At 37.1% G+C, this 17,056-nt stretch overlaps 1 protein-coding gene across 5 annotated transcripts in view; it reads right to left on the reverse strand.

The window, feature by feature from the left end:
* LOC149543477 (protein phosphatase EYA-like) overlaps positions 1–16,361 on the reverse strand; it is a 169,324-nt gene extending 152,963 nt beyond the window's left edge. The window contains exons 1-2 of one of the 5 annotated variants that reach the window (XM_089798278.1): positions 16,168–16,361; positions 15,928–15,966 (exon numbers count right to left, since the gene is read on the reverse strand). In XM_089798278.1, the coding sequence (XP_089654404.1) occupies positions 15,928–15,966; positions 16,168–16,272 (144 nt within the window). In that variant the 5' untranslated portion in view covers positions 16,273–16,361. Of the gene's footprint in view, positions 1–15,927; positions 15,969–16,167 lie in introns of those variants that run through there. The other 4 variants (XM_089798280.1, XM_089798282.1, XM_089798279.1 and 1 more) reach the window with 4 other exon arrangements.
* Between the last annotated feature and the right edge of the window lie 695 nt (positions 16,362–17,056).

Here is a 17,056-nt window from a genome sequence, read left to right on the forward strand (position 1 = left end):
CGAAACCTTCAAGTTGCTCAATGTAGACTTCCTCTTCTAAGATTTCATTCAGAAGTTGATTTCACATCCATCTAATATACTTTGAATCCTTTGTGTGTTGCATATGCAAGGAGTGTTCTAACACCTTCAAGTCTAGCAACAGGAGCAAAAGTTTCTCCATAGTCAATACCTTCCTCTTGAGCATAGCCCTTGCAAACTAGCCTTGCCTTGTTTCTTAAAACTTCTCCATTCTCATTCAACTTATTTCTAAATACCCATTTTGTGTCAATTACATTCTTATCTTTGGGTCTAGGAACAAGAGTCCAAGTCCTATTCCTTTCAATTTGATCAATTTCTTCATTCATAGCTTCAATCCAACTTTCATTCTCTAATGCATCTTTTACAAATCTAAGTTCAAATTCAGTAAGCAAACATGTACTTTTTAATTTGTTCCTTGTCATTGTACCAATTGACTGATCTCCAATGATTTGCTCAGGTGCATGATGTCTTTTGACATATCCAACAAGTCAGGGCTCCTTTCTGAAATCACTAAATTCGCTATGATCTTTTGTTTCATGCTTGGGTCCCACTATCTGTGACTGGAGATTTTGAGGACTCGAGTGGTGAAGGCTGCAAATTGCCACTTGCTTGAACATTATGAACACTATCAGGCTCATAGTAAACAAAGTTTCTATAGTCTTCAGGTTCCTTACTCTTTGTTCTTCGCTCTTTTCTGCAAACTCATCAATCTTCACATGTGCACTTTCTATAACTTTATGAGTAGATAGATTCAAACATTTATATGCTTTGCTCTTATTGGAATATCTCAGAAATATTCCTTTGTCACTTTTGACGTCAAATTCTCCTTTTATAGACTCCTTCAGAATATAACATTTACTGCCAAATACTTTGAAGTAACACACATTAGGTTTATAGCCATACCATAATTCAGAAAGTGTTTCATTTGAATCCTTCATCACCTAAACTCGGTTCAAAGTATGAACTGCAGTGCTGATTTCTTCCTTCCAGTATTTGATAGCAACACTCTTTTCTATCATAAGGGTCCTTGCACAATCCATGATTGACCTATTCCTTCTTTCAGCAATCCCATTCTGCTGAGGTGTGCCAAGTGCAAACACTTGTCTTTTGATTCCTCTCTCATTGCAGAATTCATTAGAAATGAATTCTCCTCCTCTATCTAATCTTAAACATTTTAGTTTCTTTCCTATTTCTTTCTCCACTCTAGCCAAATATCATTTCAACTTTTGAAAAGCTTATGATTTATCCTTTGAATACATAACAGTCATCATTCTAGAATAATCATCAACAAATAAAATAAAGTACTTATCTCCTATGTATCTTTTTGTGCCAATAGGTTCACAAAGGTCTGTATGGACCAGCTCCAACACTTCTTCAAAATGATAGTTCTTGTTTTTAAAACTTGTCTTGCACATCTTACCAATTTGACAATTCTTGCATATGCCCATGTCAAGTCTCTTCAGGCTTGGAATGCCTCTAACCCTTTTGTTCTTGCTTATGTTTATTAGGCTGTAAAAATTCACATAATATAACCTCTTATGCTATAACCAGCTTTCTTCTACTTGAGCAGTGAAACATGAACTTCCATTAAGATCTAAGTAGAATAGGTTACCTTTTGTTTGCTTGCCAATCCAACCTTTACCTTTCACATAACATGGTTCATCATTGCCAAATCTAACACTTCCACCATAATAGTGTACTAAGTTCTCAAATTTTGATTTGTTACCAGTCACATGGTGAGAACAACCACTATCAATAATCCATATATCATTCTTACTAATATGTGAGATAAGTGTCATTTTATCATTCTCATTATCTGATTCATCCTTAACAGCAATGTAAACCATTTCATCTTCTTCTTCACTACTTTCAGAATCTTTAGCAATGTAACAAGATTTCTTACCTTTGTCTTCATAGTCCTTGTAGCTTTTGAAGTCCTTCTTGCCCTTATACTTGTCATTCTTCTTTTCTTCTTTGCCTTCTCGGTCTGGACACCTTGCAACAATGTGACCAACTTCTTCACAAGAAAAGCAAATCAAAGGAATTTTTCCTTTGCACTTCCCTTTGCCCTTGGGAAATCTTCTTGCAAGTAATGCTTCAATGACTTCAAGATCTTCATCAGAACCAGCTTCATCCTCACTGTCAGATTGCCTTTTAGATTTTGTAGCTTTCTTCTTTAGTGATAGCTTGGCTTGAAATGCAGACTCAAGGTTGCTAGAGTTAGGAACATAATTACAATAGTTATCTAACTCAAATGTTGTCAACCTTCCCACTAGTGCATCCAATGATATATCATTCTTAGGATCACATCTCATTTCTTGAATTGTTGAGACTCTAATTGCATATATAGGAAGAAGTATTCTGAGAACCTTGCTTACCACTGTTTCATCATCTATCTTTCCTCCTGAGGCTCTAATTGCACAGACACTAGCTTTTATTCCTTCCCTATATTTTGCAATATTCTCATCTTCTCTCATTCTCATTTGATCAAATTGACCTTTGAGACCTTCTACCTTGGCTCTTCTTACATTGTCATCTCCTCCATAGATGGCTTTCAGCTTGATCCACATCTCATAAGCAGTACCACAGTCTTTGACTTCATCTAATCCAGCATAGCTAAGAGTTGAAGCAATATCAATCATCATAATGTTATGATTCTTCTTTTCTATAATTTCTTCAACAATCATAGTTCTAGTAGGTGCCACATACTTGGCGTCTAGGTACTTTAGGCCTGAGTCTCCAATGGTTGCCAAAAAAGCAATCTCATGAGTTCCTGACATGCCTTGAAGTTATCTCTGTTCAGCTTAGGGATCTCCCTCCTATAAGACATCCTAATCTTTAGCTTAGGTCCTTGAAACCTTTTCTGCAAGCACCAAAAGCTCTGATACCAATTGCTGAAAATATAAGAGGAGCAACTAAGAGGGGAGGGGTGATTCAATTGTCACGCAAATAAATCCCAAATCCCTTAAATGTCACTACGAATCAAAACCGAACTTTTTTGAAACTTAAAATACTGTTGTAACTCGGTTAGCATTGAACACTTGGCAAACACTAAGAATTACTGTAAATCGGTAAGCACTAAAATATTACTTCTTTTAGATGTTTAATGTGATTAACCACAATTAACTTAGTTGCAGAACAGAAAGCAAATAATATGAGCACCTATGAGACCAGGATTTAACGTGGAAACCCAATTTGAGAAAACTAACAATTGCAACTAGTTACTATTTTTCACTCTTCTAAAGTGAGCCCTGTTAGGAGCCAACCCCGTTAAAGGTTACAAAACACACTGTTAGGTGTAACCCTGTTAAAGGATTTAATCACCATGTTAGGAGTGGCCTTGTTAGGGATCTTTAGACACTTCAATCTAGAAATGCCACCTTGTTAGAGTATTTGGCAAATAACTGTTAAGCTAACTCTATTAAGAGATTTGATACACTACTACAATTATTAGAGAGTAACAATGATACAACCTGATTGTTGATGCAACTTTATTGCTGATTTCAGATCTCTGTTCTAGCTTCAATACTTGATCCTCCTTGATCAAATAAAACTTTGCAACTCAGTCAACTCAGGATACTCTGTTATCCTTTCAATTCGCTTCCTTGATTTATCTTTTTAATCCCATTCTATTCTCCTTCAATCCCATAACTTGACCTTATATCTTTTGCATAGTCAAGTCGGCTTGAATACACTCACAAATATTCAATATTCATCCCTTAAGTCGGCTAGACTTAACAAATAAATTCATTAAACTAAATATGTTGATTCAAGAAAATCCTTTGTTAGCCAACCCAGCTCGGCCAACACTAACTCAGAAAAAACTTTCTTCAGACTTCCTTTGTTAACCGCGTGACCTCAATTAACACTAAATCCTGAACTGAATTCCTTTAATAACCAAGTGAGTTGAATTAACACTGGTTCTGTGCCAATTTCTCTTTGGTGCCCAAGTGAACTTGGTAGACATTGTCTTCTTGCGAACTTTCTTTGGTGCCCGAGTGAAGCTCAGCACATACTGTCTCTAAACTTGGTTTACTCTAGAATGCTCGGCAGACACTAGAAACTATCTACATCACCCGAGTAAGCTCAGCAAACACTAACTGGTAAAGACTTGACATTTTGTGTAACATCAAAAACAATATACAATTAAACAATTGTTTTCAACACACTTGACTTCGCCTCATTACTTGTCCTTCTCTAAAAAGGACAATAATTCTTTGAATCATCCTCACAATCAGCCAATCAAAAGCTGAAATTAAATATCTCAGTCATACCATCAAAAGAAAGAAGAATAGGCCCTCTGATGGTAAGAACCACATTGTGGTAGTATCAGACCCGAAAATAGTAAAAAGAAAAGATGTATCCGAAGGTGAAAACCTCTCTGAGGCGCCTAAGGATGAATCAAAGAACTATCGCCCTCTTCAAAGAAGGACAAGTAATGAGGTGAAGTCAAGTGACCTATCATGGATTGAAACTGATCGAGATCAAGATCCTTAGGTACGTTCGCCTCAACGAGAGCTTTGTCAAAATTTTGCCTACGAACAAGTGAGATTTCAAGTAGTTCAAAAATGGTTATTTAAGCATTAGTACGTTGCATTTGTTCAAGTATGCTATAGTTTGCAGTAGTAGAAATGTTGCAATTTTTGTGTTCTTGCTGGTTGGACCAGTAGCAATGTTATCTTTGTGTTGTTCAATTTCAAGAGTGGAAGGCACAAGGCCTTCGAGCACTATCTTAGCATGGGATCATGTGACAGCATTAGCACAGAACTATGATTATTCTTGACCAGATTCAAGAGATGTGACACTTCTCAGGACGAATGGAGTCTTTGGTTTTGCATTGTCACTTTTCCCTTTGATTGTGATTACATCAAACTATTCAAAGTCTAAAGGTTCAACCATATTAATTACATTGTCATCATTGGTATACGTGTAGTTGATCTTGTTGTTGTTTTTCGCTTTAGAAGTTTCTCCCTTTTTATATGGAGGAAATGGTTCTTTGAAAGCTTTATGATCTAAGTTTTTGTTATGTCCTCCCACAACTGCATCACCATCATCAATGAGGTCTTGGATCTTATGTCTCAGATTAGTGCAATTGTTGGTTTTATGACATTTGTTTTGATAATATTCACAGTATGCGTTTTTGTTTCATCATTTACGTCTTGGTTGTGGATCATATAGACAAGAATAAGCGGAATGAGAATCTGATTCTGAAGAAGAGTCTTGTAGACCATTTCAAGAGGTTCACCCAAAGGTGTGTATTCCCTTTTGAGTCTGGAAGCCCAAGATGCGTTTTTAGCATTGTTTCTAGATGTTTTGTTGTTTGTAGTAGCCTTCTCAGTGGCTTTGGCTACGTGTATATTGTCTGTGATATTGAAAGTTGCCTTAGGAGGCTTAGGAGTGATATTGTCCACCACTCCATCATGTACTACATCTTGGTTTTTATTAACGTACTTGGACTTGTCTTTGCTAGAGTTGGACCCATGTTTATTGTCCTTTTGGAAGTTAATTCACCTTTCTTAACCATGAATTCCTCTATGCAGATACCCTATGTGATCATATCTTCAAAGGTATGAGGCCCTTGAAGTTGTAGTTTGTATCTGAAATCAAATAAGAGGTTATCCATGAATACGTCAAGATTCTCAATTTCAAGTATCTTGCGTGAGTACTTGGTGTATAGTTGTCTCCATCTCTGAAACGTTAAGAAAGGTTCTCCAATTCTCTATTTGAGGTTACAAAGATCACTTATGTGAGGATGTTGGATGTTGTGCGAGTATTGTGATATGAACATATTGGCAAACTCTTCAAAAGTTTTGATCTCAAAAGGTAATCGTGAGAACCACTCCATAGCTTAACCACCCAGACTATGTGGGAACAAGTGCATGAGGTATGTTTGATCATGTATAAACTCCATGGAGGACACCGAACTCCCTCAAGTGATCTTGGGTATCAGACTTACCCATGTACTTGTCATATTTAGGTAGCTTAACTCCTCTAGGAAAAGGAGGCATGTATAGATCCTTGTCAAAAGGAAATGACAAAAAGCATCTAGTTTGTATTGTTTAGCAGGTTTGTCTTTTTCTTTCATCATTTGTGTCAATTGCTCTTGCATGGCTGGGAGTTGTTTTTGAAGTTTAGAGGTTTCAGATTCTTCCTCTTTGATGACAATAGTTTCAACGTTGTAGACTTGAGGTAACTTATCTCCTCCTTGAGCTAGTTTGAGGAAATACTTCTCTTTCTCTTCATTGAGTAAGATTTCCATCATCTTTTGGAAGCTTTTATCTTTGCAACAGTTTTTTGTCTTCTAGGGGGTATTTCTTCAGTTTTCCCATAATCGTTGTGTAGGTGTAATGACTCTTGAACTTTTCAGTTCTTTGGTATTCATCTCTGTTTTCTCTTCTGTTGTTTTCACCACTTTCTTGGTCTTGATCTATCATCCTATCAGTATGCAATTTTTCAGTTTGTAGAGATCTAGAATGTATAGGTGTCTTGTCCAAAGGTTCAGTGTTTTTAATTGTAAACGTGGGCGTCCTATTTGTGTTCTCAAAATCAATGTTTGAAGACGACCTCTCAATGTTTGGATGTTCTTGAACCAATGGATTCCTAACTTGATTTAAGTTTATGGAAAAGACTCGTGTGACGTAAGGTTGGCCAACAAGAGACAATGATCAATATGTTCCTTCCTCGGACGTAGCAAGTGAAGGAGACAGTGAAGATCCTCCACTGCACTCAAACTTTGCATGGAACCAAGAACGACCTCTACCATGATTCCTACCTCTACCACAATTCCTACCTCTACCTCTAACTCTTCTAGGTCGATGGGAATGAAACACGTTTCCACTCCTCGTTGCAATAGTCATAGACAATGACGTGTGACAAGGTTTAGACAAGGATGACACCTAGACCTTTTTCTCAAAATAGGAAAGTGACAGTAAGAGTGATGTATACCAGGGTACGAGTAGTCAGAGGAGTGACTAGAACAGTCAAGAGATTGATTGTCGTGACAGCAAGGTATGACAACATAGTATAATAAACGACAACAAAGTGACGAGACTAGTTCGTACGTGGATCACAAGTGTTCAACCAAGTAAGTTGTCTATGTTTCAAACTATTGCAAACAAAGAAGCGTACTGGTGTTCCTAAATAGAGATCAGATTTGGACAGAGTTTCGACAAGAAAACTGAGAATAACTCACTATTTTTGACAATTTTTGGTAGACTCACGTGATGAAATGTTCTTTGGCACGAGTTTGTGACACAGTCCGTACATTTAAATGCCTTATGAGGCCAAAAAATGGACTTGACAAACAATTTTGACCAGTTTTTTGATAGTTCCAAGATGAGGTCTCGCACAAGGATCCAGGTAGACCCATGAGAGAAAGTACACAAACTGACGCAAGAAAAGGGAACAAGTCCCAAAATCCTGACTCGTGTGAGATTTTGCAGTTATCAACACAAGTGATAGTTTGACCAATTTAAACACAAGTTTTGACCGATTTTGACAATGAATTTGCACAAGCTCACGCAAGAATATAGGGGGTTCCCGGGTGAGAAAGTACACAGGATGACGTGAGAAAGTGCAAATAGCAGACGCTAAGATCTCGGTTCATGGGAGATTTTGCAGCAAACCAAGCGAGTAAAGGACTAACTTCTCAGTTTTGACCAATTTTGACAAGTTTTAGACAATGTTTCCAATTTTCAGAAAGATTTTGACATTGTTTAAAATTGGCATAGTTGAACTGATTTGCAAGTATAACAGTTGGTTTCTCAAACTCGTTTGTGGAACAGACAGTGGGGCACAAGCAATAGTTGCAAACAATCTAACTGAGGACAAACAACTCGGAGGGACGGGGAAGTCTTGATTTTTTGTTTTGAACAGTTTTAACAGTTTTTGACTCCAAAAAGACACGCTTTATCTGTATAACTGAAAATGGTAGAGGAAGCAAAACCTTTGTCTCACATCTTATGTGCATGCGTTCACCTCACACAGTCGTGTCACCCCACTACAGGGTGCCCGTGTTTTTGGTGCATTCCAAGGACTCAATAACATATATGTTCAAAGGTTGCCCTTGAGGAAGGGGCAAATATCATATACCATCTTCCAACGTCCAAGTACACGCCTATGGTGAGGATCTATAGGAGAGATTCTTCCCCCTCCTTGCACAATGATTATGCCCCTTTTCGGGGGTGAACTGGGTAGCAACTAACTACAAGTGTTTAATAGGCTTCCATTCACATTAACCCCCGGTGGCCTCGCAAGCAAGGGTAAGGCCTCTCAACCACAAGGACATATGAAAGTGTACACAGTTGATTAGCAAGACTAGAAGCGGCGTCGCTCAGTACAACAGACAGAGCCTCCTCGAGATATGCGATATCTAGAATCACGAGGAAGAAGTTAACATGGCTTTGGAGTGTTTATTTATACAAAGATTCTTTATTATAGTGAGTTGAAATCACCTGCAAAAGGTGTGTGCTCACTTGGTCATTCCTGACGATTAGATCACTCTGGCAGACGCACTAAAGGTTGACTCGAACTTGGTTTTGATTCAAGGGTCCAAGTTTCTAAATTTCCCAGAAGGGAAAAGAGCATACTCCTCTACCTTTTCACTTCACCCAAACAGATTCATCACCAAGTTAGCTTATCGGTCCCAACTTGTCTAGAAGCTTCAAGGTTTTTGATTTTCCGAGAGGGAAAAGAAAATAATCCCCTCACTAAAAGATTCGCTTAGAAGAAACACTATGTTCCTTGCCTTTAGAGGGTTTTGTCTTCCAAAGGGGTCTAGGTTTTTTATTTACTCTTAGGCATCACTTCCAAGAAGTCAAGAACATAATCCCCTATCCCTTAGTCTAGAGCCCTAGAGAAGTTCACAAGGCCTAATTAAACTATGTGAGTTCAAGCTTGTAAAAGAAGACAGAATGTTTGAGTGGGTTTGAAATGTCTTTGACAAGTAGTCCTTTGACAGACGTCCTACAATCAAACCGTTAGTAAGTTTATGTGTTTGTTTCAAGGTGTCTTCGACAAACATCCTACAAACCATTATTATGTTGTTCTAGAAATCATAAATCATAAAAGAGTGCTTTGGAAACAAAGGTTAGCAAGAAACAATAATAATAAAATGTAAAAAAATGCAAGAATTTAAACACACTATTGTCCAAGCTCGCGCTAGGCTTTACCCCAGGCCATGTGAGCAAGTACACAAGACTAGGCAAGCAAACAAAATTCTTGTGAGAAAAGGACTTTCTGGGCAAGATTTTTCAATGATGTATGGAAACCAAATGCAAAATGTCAAAAATAAAGATGAATGAGGCTAGAAAATTAATTTTTCTCTTCTACTATTTTCACCAATTTACCTGGGCACCAAAAATGTATGTGTTAAATATGGGCCTCTAATTCAACCACACACTTCAACATAGTCATTACTTGTCAGGTTCATCCAGTAATGAACATGAGGTTATCGACCTATTGCCCTCTAACTAGACAGGGTTTTATTATGTGCTCTCAAAATCGAGAGTTCAGTAACCAGACCAACTAGAATGAAGGATTTAAAAGCTATATGAATGCAAGATTTAAGCTAGAATGTATGCAAATTAAACTATGTTTTTGATATTTTCTTATTTAAATAGATATGAACTAATCTAGATGATTATGCAAATTAATCTAAGAACAAGATAAACAAAGTTAATCTAAATGTATGCAATGTAATCTAGTATGAGAAAATAAATTAACTATAATAAAGATCTTCGAATGCATGAGCATTTAAGTATTCAAAACAACAGAGTTTTGTTACTTAACAAATGCATCCTCCCAAAACGAGAGGTAGAAGGTTTCTTTTATAGAATCCCAGAACTAATCAACAATCAAGATCAACCAAATGAACGGTGGACATTTGAAGAAAGTTCAATCAGAATGGCAAGTTTCCTTGAATGCAGGAGTTAACTAAAATTGCTTTTGAGATGAATGAGGAGTTAACCAGCTTTATTTCTTTTTCTGATTTGAGTTAACTCAATGTTTCCAATTCTGAACTAAAAAGAGAATAGTGGAGAAGATATTTGATTTAATTAAAATAGAAATGACCTCATAAGTGGATTTTTTCAATTATTTGAACAATTAAATTCAATAATTTAAGATGAGGATATTTAATTTAATCAAACATAATTAATTTTTTTTAATGTGTATTAGCTAAAACAGGTGAATTTAATTTAATTAAAGTACTAGGACTTATAATTAAATTGATTCGATCAAAAGGATTATTTAGCCAATTAAGCCAATATTTAGGAATTAGATACGAGTGTATGATTAATGCAGAATAAGGGTTTTCTGCACTTGACACTTAGGTCAAGTAAAGACATTTGGAATCAGAAATGCCTAGTACAATAGGACTTAACTGATTAAGAAACTTGATGTTGTAAGATTGATGCACCGAAATTGGTTTAGAATGGCAATGTGCCAATTTTGGGGTATTACATGACTAGGCACCTGAGAGATAAGTATTCTATGGGTATACCTTTGAGTATAGTTCTTGAACTTCTATTATATTACTGGGATAGTGTATAGCATTGATCTCTATATTTGATTTGATGAGTTATTACTAATCTCTCTTAGTTGCAGGACGCACCAAGAAGTAATAAGATGATGAGAGATTAATGAATTTGAGAATGTTGGTTGCAGTCAAGGGATTGATGATACATACCTTCATTAAAAGAGGAAGATCATATTTAGAGGAAGACTTTTCAGCTTCAGATGGAGGTTGCATGATAGAGGGAGATATCTAATTCTTTACAAGCTTATTAGAATTAGCCATCTTATTGTGGTGATCTGCTAAGAGGGAGTTTTTGTTGAAAGAGAATCTGGGTTATTCTTATTCATGTTGGTAATGAGTTTTTCTCTGTGAGAAAAATTCAAGGTACAATCCCTTGTTAATGCATTCTTCTCTGGGAGAAGTTTGAAGTGAAAGCGCTTATTCCACCCTCTGCAAACAGGTATGGAGGATCACCCTCTACAAGTAGGCGTGCTGGAATTACATTCTTCTTTGGGAGAAGTTTGAGGTGAAAGCCCTCGTTCCACCCTCTCTGAATAGGTATCGTGGACCACGCTCTACGAGTAGGCATGGTGGAAGTCATGTGCGTGACTCCACGACTTTAATTTATGTGCTTATGAAGTAACTATGGTGAAATGTGTTATGCCGAGATAACATGTTTTCATGAGAATTTATGTGATAAAAATTTTGACATCTTTGGTTGCAGCTATGTGTACCTACCCCACTAAAGTTCTCTCTCTTGCTAAGAGGGAGTGTTGAAGATTGTAGTTGTGATAGATATTTTTATCTCTGATTTATCTATATAATGGAAAAGAAATAATACCTTTGTATTGTGTCAAACTGCTGAAGAAGATATTTATGATAATATTTGAAATAATATTATATGAAGAGACATGTCACATAAAAAGTCGTGTGTTTGGAAATACGATGTCTTGTATGTGAAAATTGAAGAGACCTTCGGATGTAATATGAAGAGTCTCTCATTTCAATTTATATATGTGATTGCTTAGTGTAACTTGATATGGCATCAAGTGAAAATTATTGTACTTGCATATTTGCAGCTATGTGTACCTGTCGTACTAGAGATCTCTCTCTTGCTAAGAGGAAGAGTTGAAGATTGTAGCTGCGATAGAGATCTTTATCTCTGAATTTTCTATATGATGAAATAGAAATAATCCCTTTGTATTGTGTCAAACTGTTGGAGAAGATATTTATGATAATATTTGAGATAATATTATATGAAGAGACATGTGTCATGTGAAGAGTCATGTGTTTGAAAATATGAAAAGTCTTGTATGTGGAAAATTGAAGAGACCTTTAGGGTAACATGAAGAGTCTCTCATTTCAATTTATATATATGATTGCTTAGTGTAACTTGATATGGCATCGAGTGGAAAATATTGTACTTGAATATTTATCATCAATGAAAGAGATATTTTTCTGGTTTGGCTGGGTTTTTCCCTTCAAGGTTGAAGGGCTTCCCAGGATAAATATCTAGTGTCTTTTGTGCTTATTATTTTATTTTATTCCTGTATCATTATTTTTGGGCAAAACATTAACAAATCAGAGCTTATAAATGACTGCATACAGACCAGAAGACTATTCATATCTATGATCGAACAATAAGGATGACCTTTCAAGCCTATTTGGATAAACCCCCACACACCTCTACCTCAGAAAGGCTTCAATCCATGAACTAGCAAGCTCCAATATACATGTCTCATCTCTGCTACGCAGCAAACAGCAACTGCCCCAGTGGGACTTCCCATTTCGCTCATTGTCACTCATCACCATCCATCCTAGATATAAATGTTGTGATGTATATTGAAGGTCAATATATCATAGACGGACGCCTCCTCTTTATGGCCACCCATTTAGGCTCTCAGGATTTCCCATCAGCAGCCTGATTTGCCAATTCATCTGCCTTCTGGTTTAACTCTCTGTATACATGATTAATTGTAATATTGTCAAATGATTTGACTAACTCCAGAGCTCATCCGAGAAGGGGATTTAGACGCCAATTAGCAGTAGAACCACTCCACAAAGCATTAATAATAATGGTTGAGTCATCTTCGATGACTAAATTAGCGATATTTAAGGATTTGCATATTAAGAGACCATACCAGAGCAGAAAGTTCAGCTATATTATTTGTTGTGACCCCTAACAGGCTTGCAACCTTAGCCACAACATCACCTTCCTATTGATGGGCAATACACTCTGCTCTCAAAGCTCCAGGATCTCCTAGAAGCCCCATCAAAATTAAGTTTATACCATCTACAGGGTGGTGGTGACCCCAGCCCTGCTCTCCTGTGTTCTTTACTAGCTTCCTCACCCAGCCCATAAAAGGGAGGCACTGTGAGGCCTAACCAATTCTTTTTCATCATACTATCCCATTCCAAAAACTTAGAATCTTTCCTTGGATGTATCAAATTCCTACTGTTTGAGACTTCCACAATTACAGATTTCACCTTAAGCAGCAAGGCTTCCTTCCAAACTCATAGATTTCTTCTGAAAATTCCCCTATTCAGCACCTTTTAGATTTCCCAAATCAGAATGGAAGGACTTACAATCCATTAACCCCCAAAAAAGTGCCAAATTTTTTAATTCTAGGACTTGTAAATTCTAGGCCAACCTTTGAAAAGAGACAACATCACAGGGCAGGGCTGTCCGCAATCCAAGATTTGTACATAGCCACCGCAGGGCAACCCCATAAATAAGTGATTCTCCACTTTTTGTTGACATAGGACACATCGGGATGGACCCTGTAAAGCCCCACTTCCTGAACCAATCAGTTGTTAGGATTGTGCCCCTAAGACCAAACCACGCCAACTAGCTCGCTTTGGGCAAACACAACTTGCTCCAACAAGGATCCACGGGGTTTTTTATTGTCTGAAAATCTTTACTATCGATAATAATTTTGTAGCCATCCCTGGCATTATACTTTCCAGTGTTTGACTTGATCCAAACAATCTTATCATGGTTATTTTGGGAAGTTGGTCTTCTCTTTGAGAGAATAAGCTTAAGTTGGGCAATTTTGTCTTCCTGCTGCAATATCTCCACAAATTGTCGCCACTGCCACCCCAGAAATGGGTTGTCACCCTCGGAAACAATATAATCTCTTAACTTGTCACCCCATGCCAATACAAATTGGTCCTTGAAACCTTCCACGCCCATTACCTTCTCTAGGAGGAAAAGAACTCTAGGACTCTTCCCAATGAGGACACCAATTTGATTAGCAAGCGGCAAGGCTCAAGATATTGATGGGTTGCAAGCAAAATTCCTAAAATGGGGGGCAGATTTGTTGGCTCTACACATCAAGAGCATTTTTAACAAGGTCACACAAGGTTGTTTCCCCACTAATTGGACCACCAGCATAATTATACCTCTTCAAAAGGCCGGGGACGTCAACAACCCTTCAAATTACCACACCATCATGGTGAATCCTCTCTTGGAGAAACTCTACAGGAGTATGTTAGAGCATAGAATCAGCACTTGGGCAGAAAAAGATGAAAAAAGAGCATAAGGGCAAACGGGTTTCAGACCAAAACACTCCACCATCGATTACTGTATTACTCTAAGATACCTCATTGAGAGAGTGTGGGAGAAACAGTGAGCAGAGACTTTTTGCTGCTTTGTTTATTTTAAGAAAGCTTTCGATACCATTCCTAGGGATAAACTATGGAATCGGATGGAAGAACTGGAAGTTCCGAAAGAGTACAGGACAGCTGTTTATAAGCTCTACGAATAGGTGGAAGCAAAAATCAGAACTAAAGAGGGCATGTCAGAGTGCTTTAGAAGCAACATGGGAGTCAAACAGGGATGTCTGTTGTCCCCTACCCTCTTTGGTCTTTATATTGATAAGTTGGAGTGGCTAAACAAAGCCAATGAAGAAGGAATACAATTAGCTGATTGCATGATTAGATTGCTCTTATATGTTCATGATCTTATCCTCATTGCTAAAACTGCCCATGGATTGAGGGATTGAGAAATCTAGAGACCTTTTGCACGCAGGTAGGGATGGAGGTCAACACCTCTAAAACCAAGGTCATGATCTTTTCCTTGAAGAAAAGAAAGCAGCAACATACTTTCATATTTAAGGGCAATGCATTAGAAATTGTGGAAGAATACAAGTACCTGGGAATCAATTTTCATTACTGGTTAGGTTGGGAAACATGCAGATCAAAAAGAATTCAGGGGGGTTGGAAGGCTTCTTACCTTCTCCAGAACAGGTGCAGGAAAGCGTTGTTGTGGGATTGGTAGACTAGGAAAACCCTCTTTGGACTGTTGGTGATTCTGGTCATTCTTTATGGATGTGAGGTATGGGGGAGCAGCGTATCAAACCATAAATGGCGACAAATAGAAAGAACACAAAAACATTTCATTACAACTAACCTCAAAGTCAAATCAACGGTCCCCTACGAGATTATTATGGTGGAGGCAGGCATGTTCCCAATGGAGGCCTCAGCAATTATTCGTCTACTAAGCTATTTAAAAAGAGTGGAAAAGATGGAAATACACCGTTGGCCTAAGTCGGTGGATCATGAGGAGCTAGATCGCCAAAAGAGGATGTGGAAGAAACAAAATAGCAAATGGCTCACCAAATGGAATATTGACTACCAAGATGCTCCAAGACCAACTTCCAAATAAAAAAGTGGGTGCTGGAAAAAATCAGGACTGCCATGTGGACAAATCAGACAGCGAGAAAAAAAGCATATTATGTCAAAGAATTCAACCCCACATGCAAACACGGAGACAAAAAATACTTAGGAGCTGATATCAAAGGAAAGGCAAAAAAATTAATTGCTCAATTGAGGTCTGGATCACACCATCTGAGATGTGAAGCTGGCAGATGGAGGGTCCCTAAAGAAGAATGGGAAGGAAGAATTTGTAGGTTTTGCAATAAGGGGGAGATGGAAACGGAAGGGCACTATGTAAAAGTTTGTACCGCATATGAGGATATTTGCAATCAATACAAGGACACACTACGGATGAACAACATAAAAGAACTTTTTGAGGAGCCAAGAATTCACAAGATGGCCATCTTACTAATGCAAATCCACAACAAAGGGGACAATCTTGAGAAATCTCAACAGTCTGATTAATGAATCTTGTTTGGTCCCATAGACTGCTGGTCTTGTGGATGTCATTAAAATTCATTCATTCATTCATTAGTAGGAGAGGGCACTAATTTGTTATTTATTTTAACAGCACAGGATTGTATAAATTAAAATTCATACGGCCATTCCATAATTATTTGCAAAACAATTTTTTATAGGCCTTTCGTTATATTTTGAAAAGTCCTTCCACGTGTACTCAGATTGATTTGCACATTACGTAGCAAATGATAAAAAGATGAACAAGAAAAATTGAGTACCTGCGCGTCCGAGTTCAAGTCCTTCCGCAACTTCTTCATCTACGAGGGAAAAAGAAACCAAAGAACCAAAATACATGTAAATGTCGAAGAGACAAATGAATTTCGACTGTAACAGCAGACGAAAGATAAACAGGACAAAAATGGAAAAGCGACTCAGGGTAGCGCAAGAAGACATTAAACACAAAATTTGAGGCTAAATATCGCAAATTCGCATAAATTTTTATTACACATTTGTCTCACCTCGGGTTCATATTCTGTAGTGGAAGGATCGCATGCTCCATCCATGTCTGAAAGTGGTCTGAAGTTCGAGTCACGGGCTGCAAAGAAGTCTCTAGCTTGCTTCATCCGTTGGGAGATTCTTTCCGATCGTTTAATTCAGCCAAATATTAATAATTTTATTTCTTGGGCGAAAAGTGAGCAAATAATGTTTAGTTGAACTAATTATTAAAAGAATTAAGTCTCTTCATATTAAAAAATAAAATAAAATAATTCCATAACCTTCTATAGAGGATATAAATTTAAAAAGTGAGTAACTAATGTTTAATTGAATAAATTATTTTAAGAATTAAGGTACTTTATATTGAAATTGTGTTTGTAAAAATAGGAGAGTTGGAAAGGTTGAAAGTATGTTAGTAAGGTAGAACAAGGGTAAGGATTCTATACAAAGTAATTAGCATTAAGTTAATATAAAGTTTGTACTAAAAGAGGCTTGTTAGGATGAAGATGTTTTTGTTAAAGTCACTCCTTTTTGTTACAAGAGTTGGGAAATGTGTCTACTTATTGTAGAGAAGTTTATGTGAAATAAATAATATGGAGAAAGGAATATTAGGGGTAGAAAAATTAGGTTTGTAAAATTGAGTTCATTGTAATTCATGATGCAATATCCATAAAAGAAATTGTCATTAGTTTAAAAAACATTTAAACATGTGCTATAGTTAAGAATTAATGGAAACTTTAATTTTATATATTGACAAATGATGTCAAAATTATACTTCCCTATCATATTGGAAAACCAAAATGTTATTTACTTTGTGAAAAGATATAAGCCTATTGAACTAGAGAAAGAGGAAAAAGGAGATATAGAGAAAGAAAGAGAGATAAAGGGGAAGAGATGAGAGATTAAGAGAGA

Source organism: Cupressus sempervirens, chromosome 8 (assembly GCF_028749045.1).
Source record: "Cupressus sempervirens isolate cs-2001-9-10 chromosome 8, ASM2874904v1, whole genome shotgun sequence".
Classification (NCBI taxonomy): domain Eukaryota; kingdom Viridiplantae; phylum Streptophyta; class Pinopsida; order Cupressales; family Cupressaceae; genus Cupressus; species Cupressus sempervirens.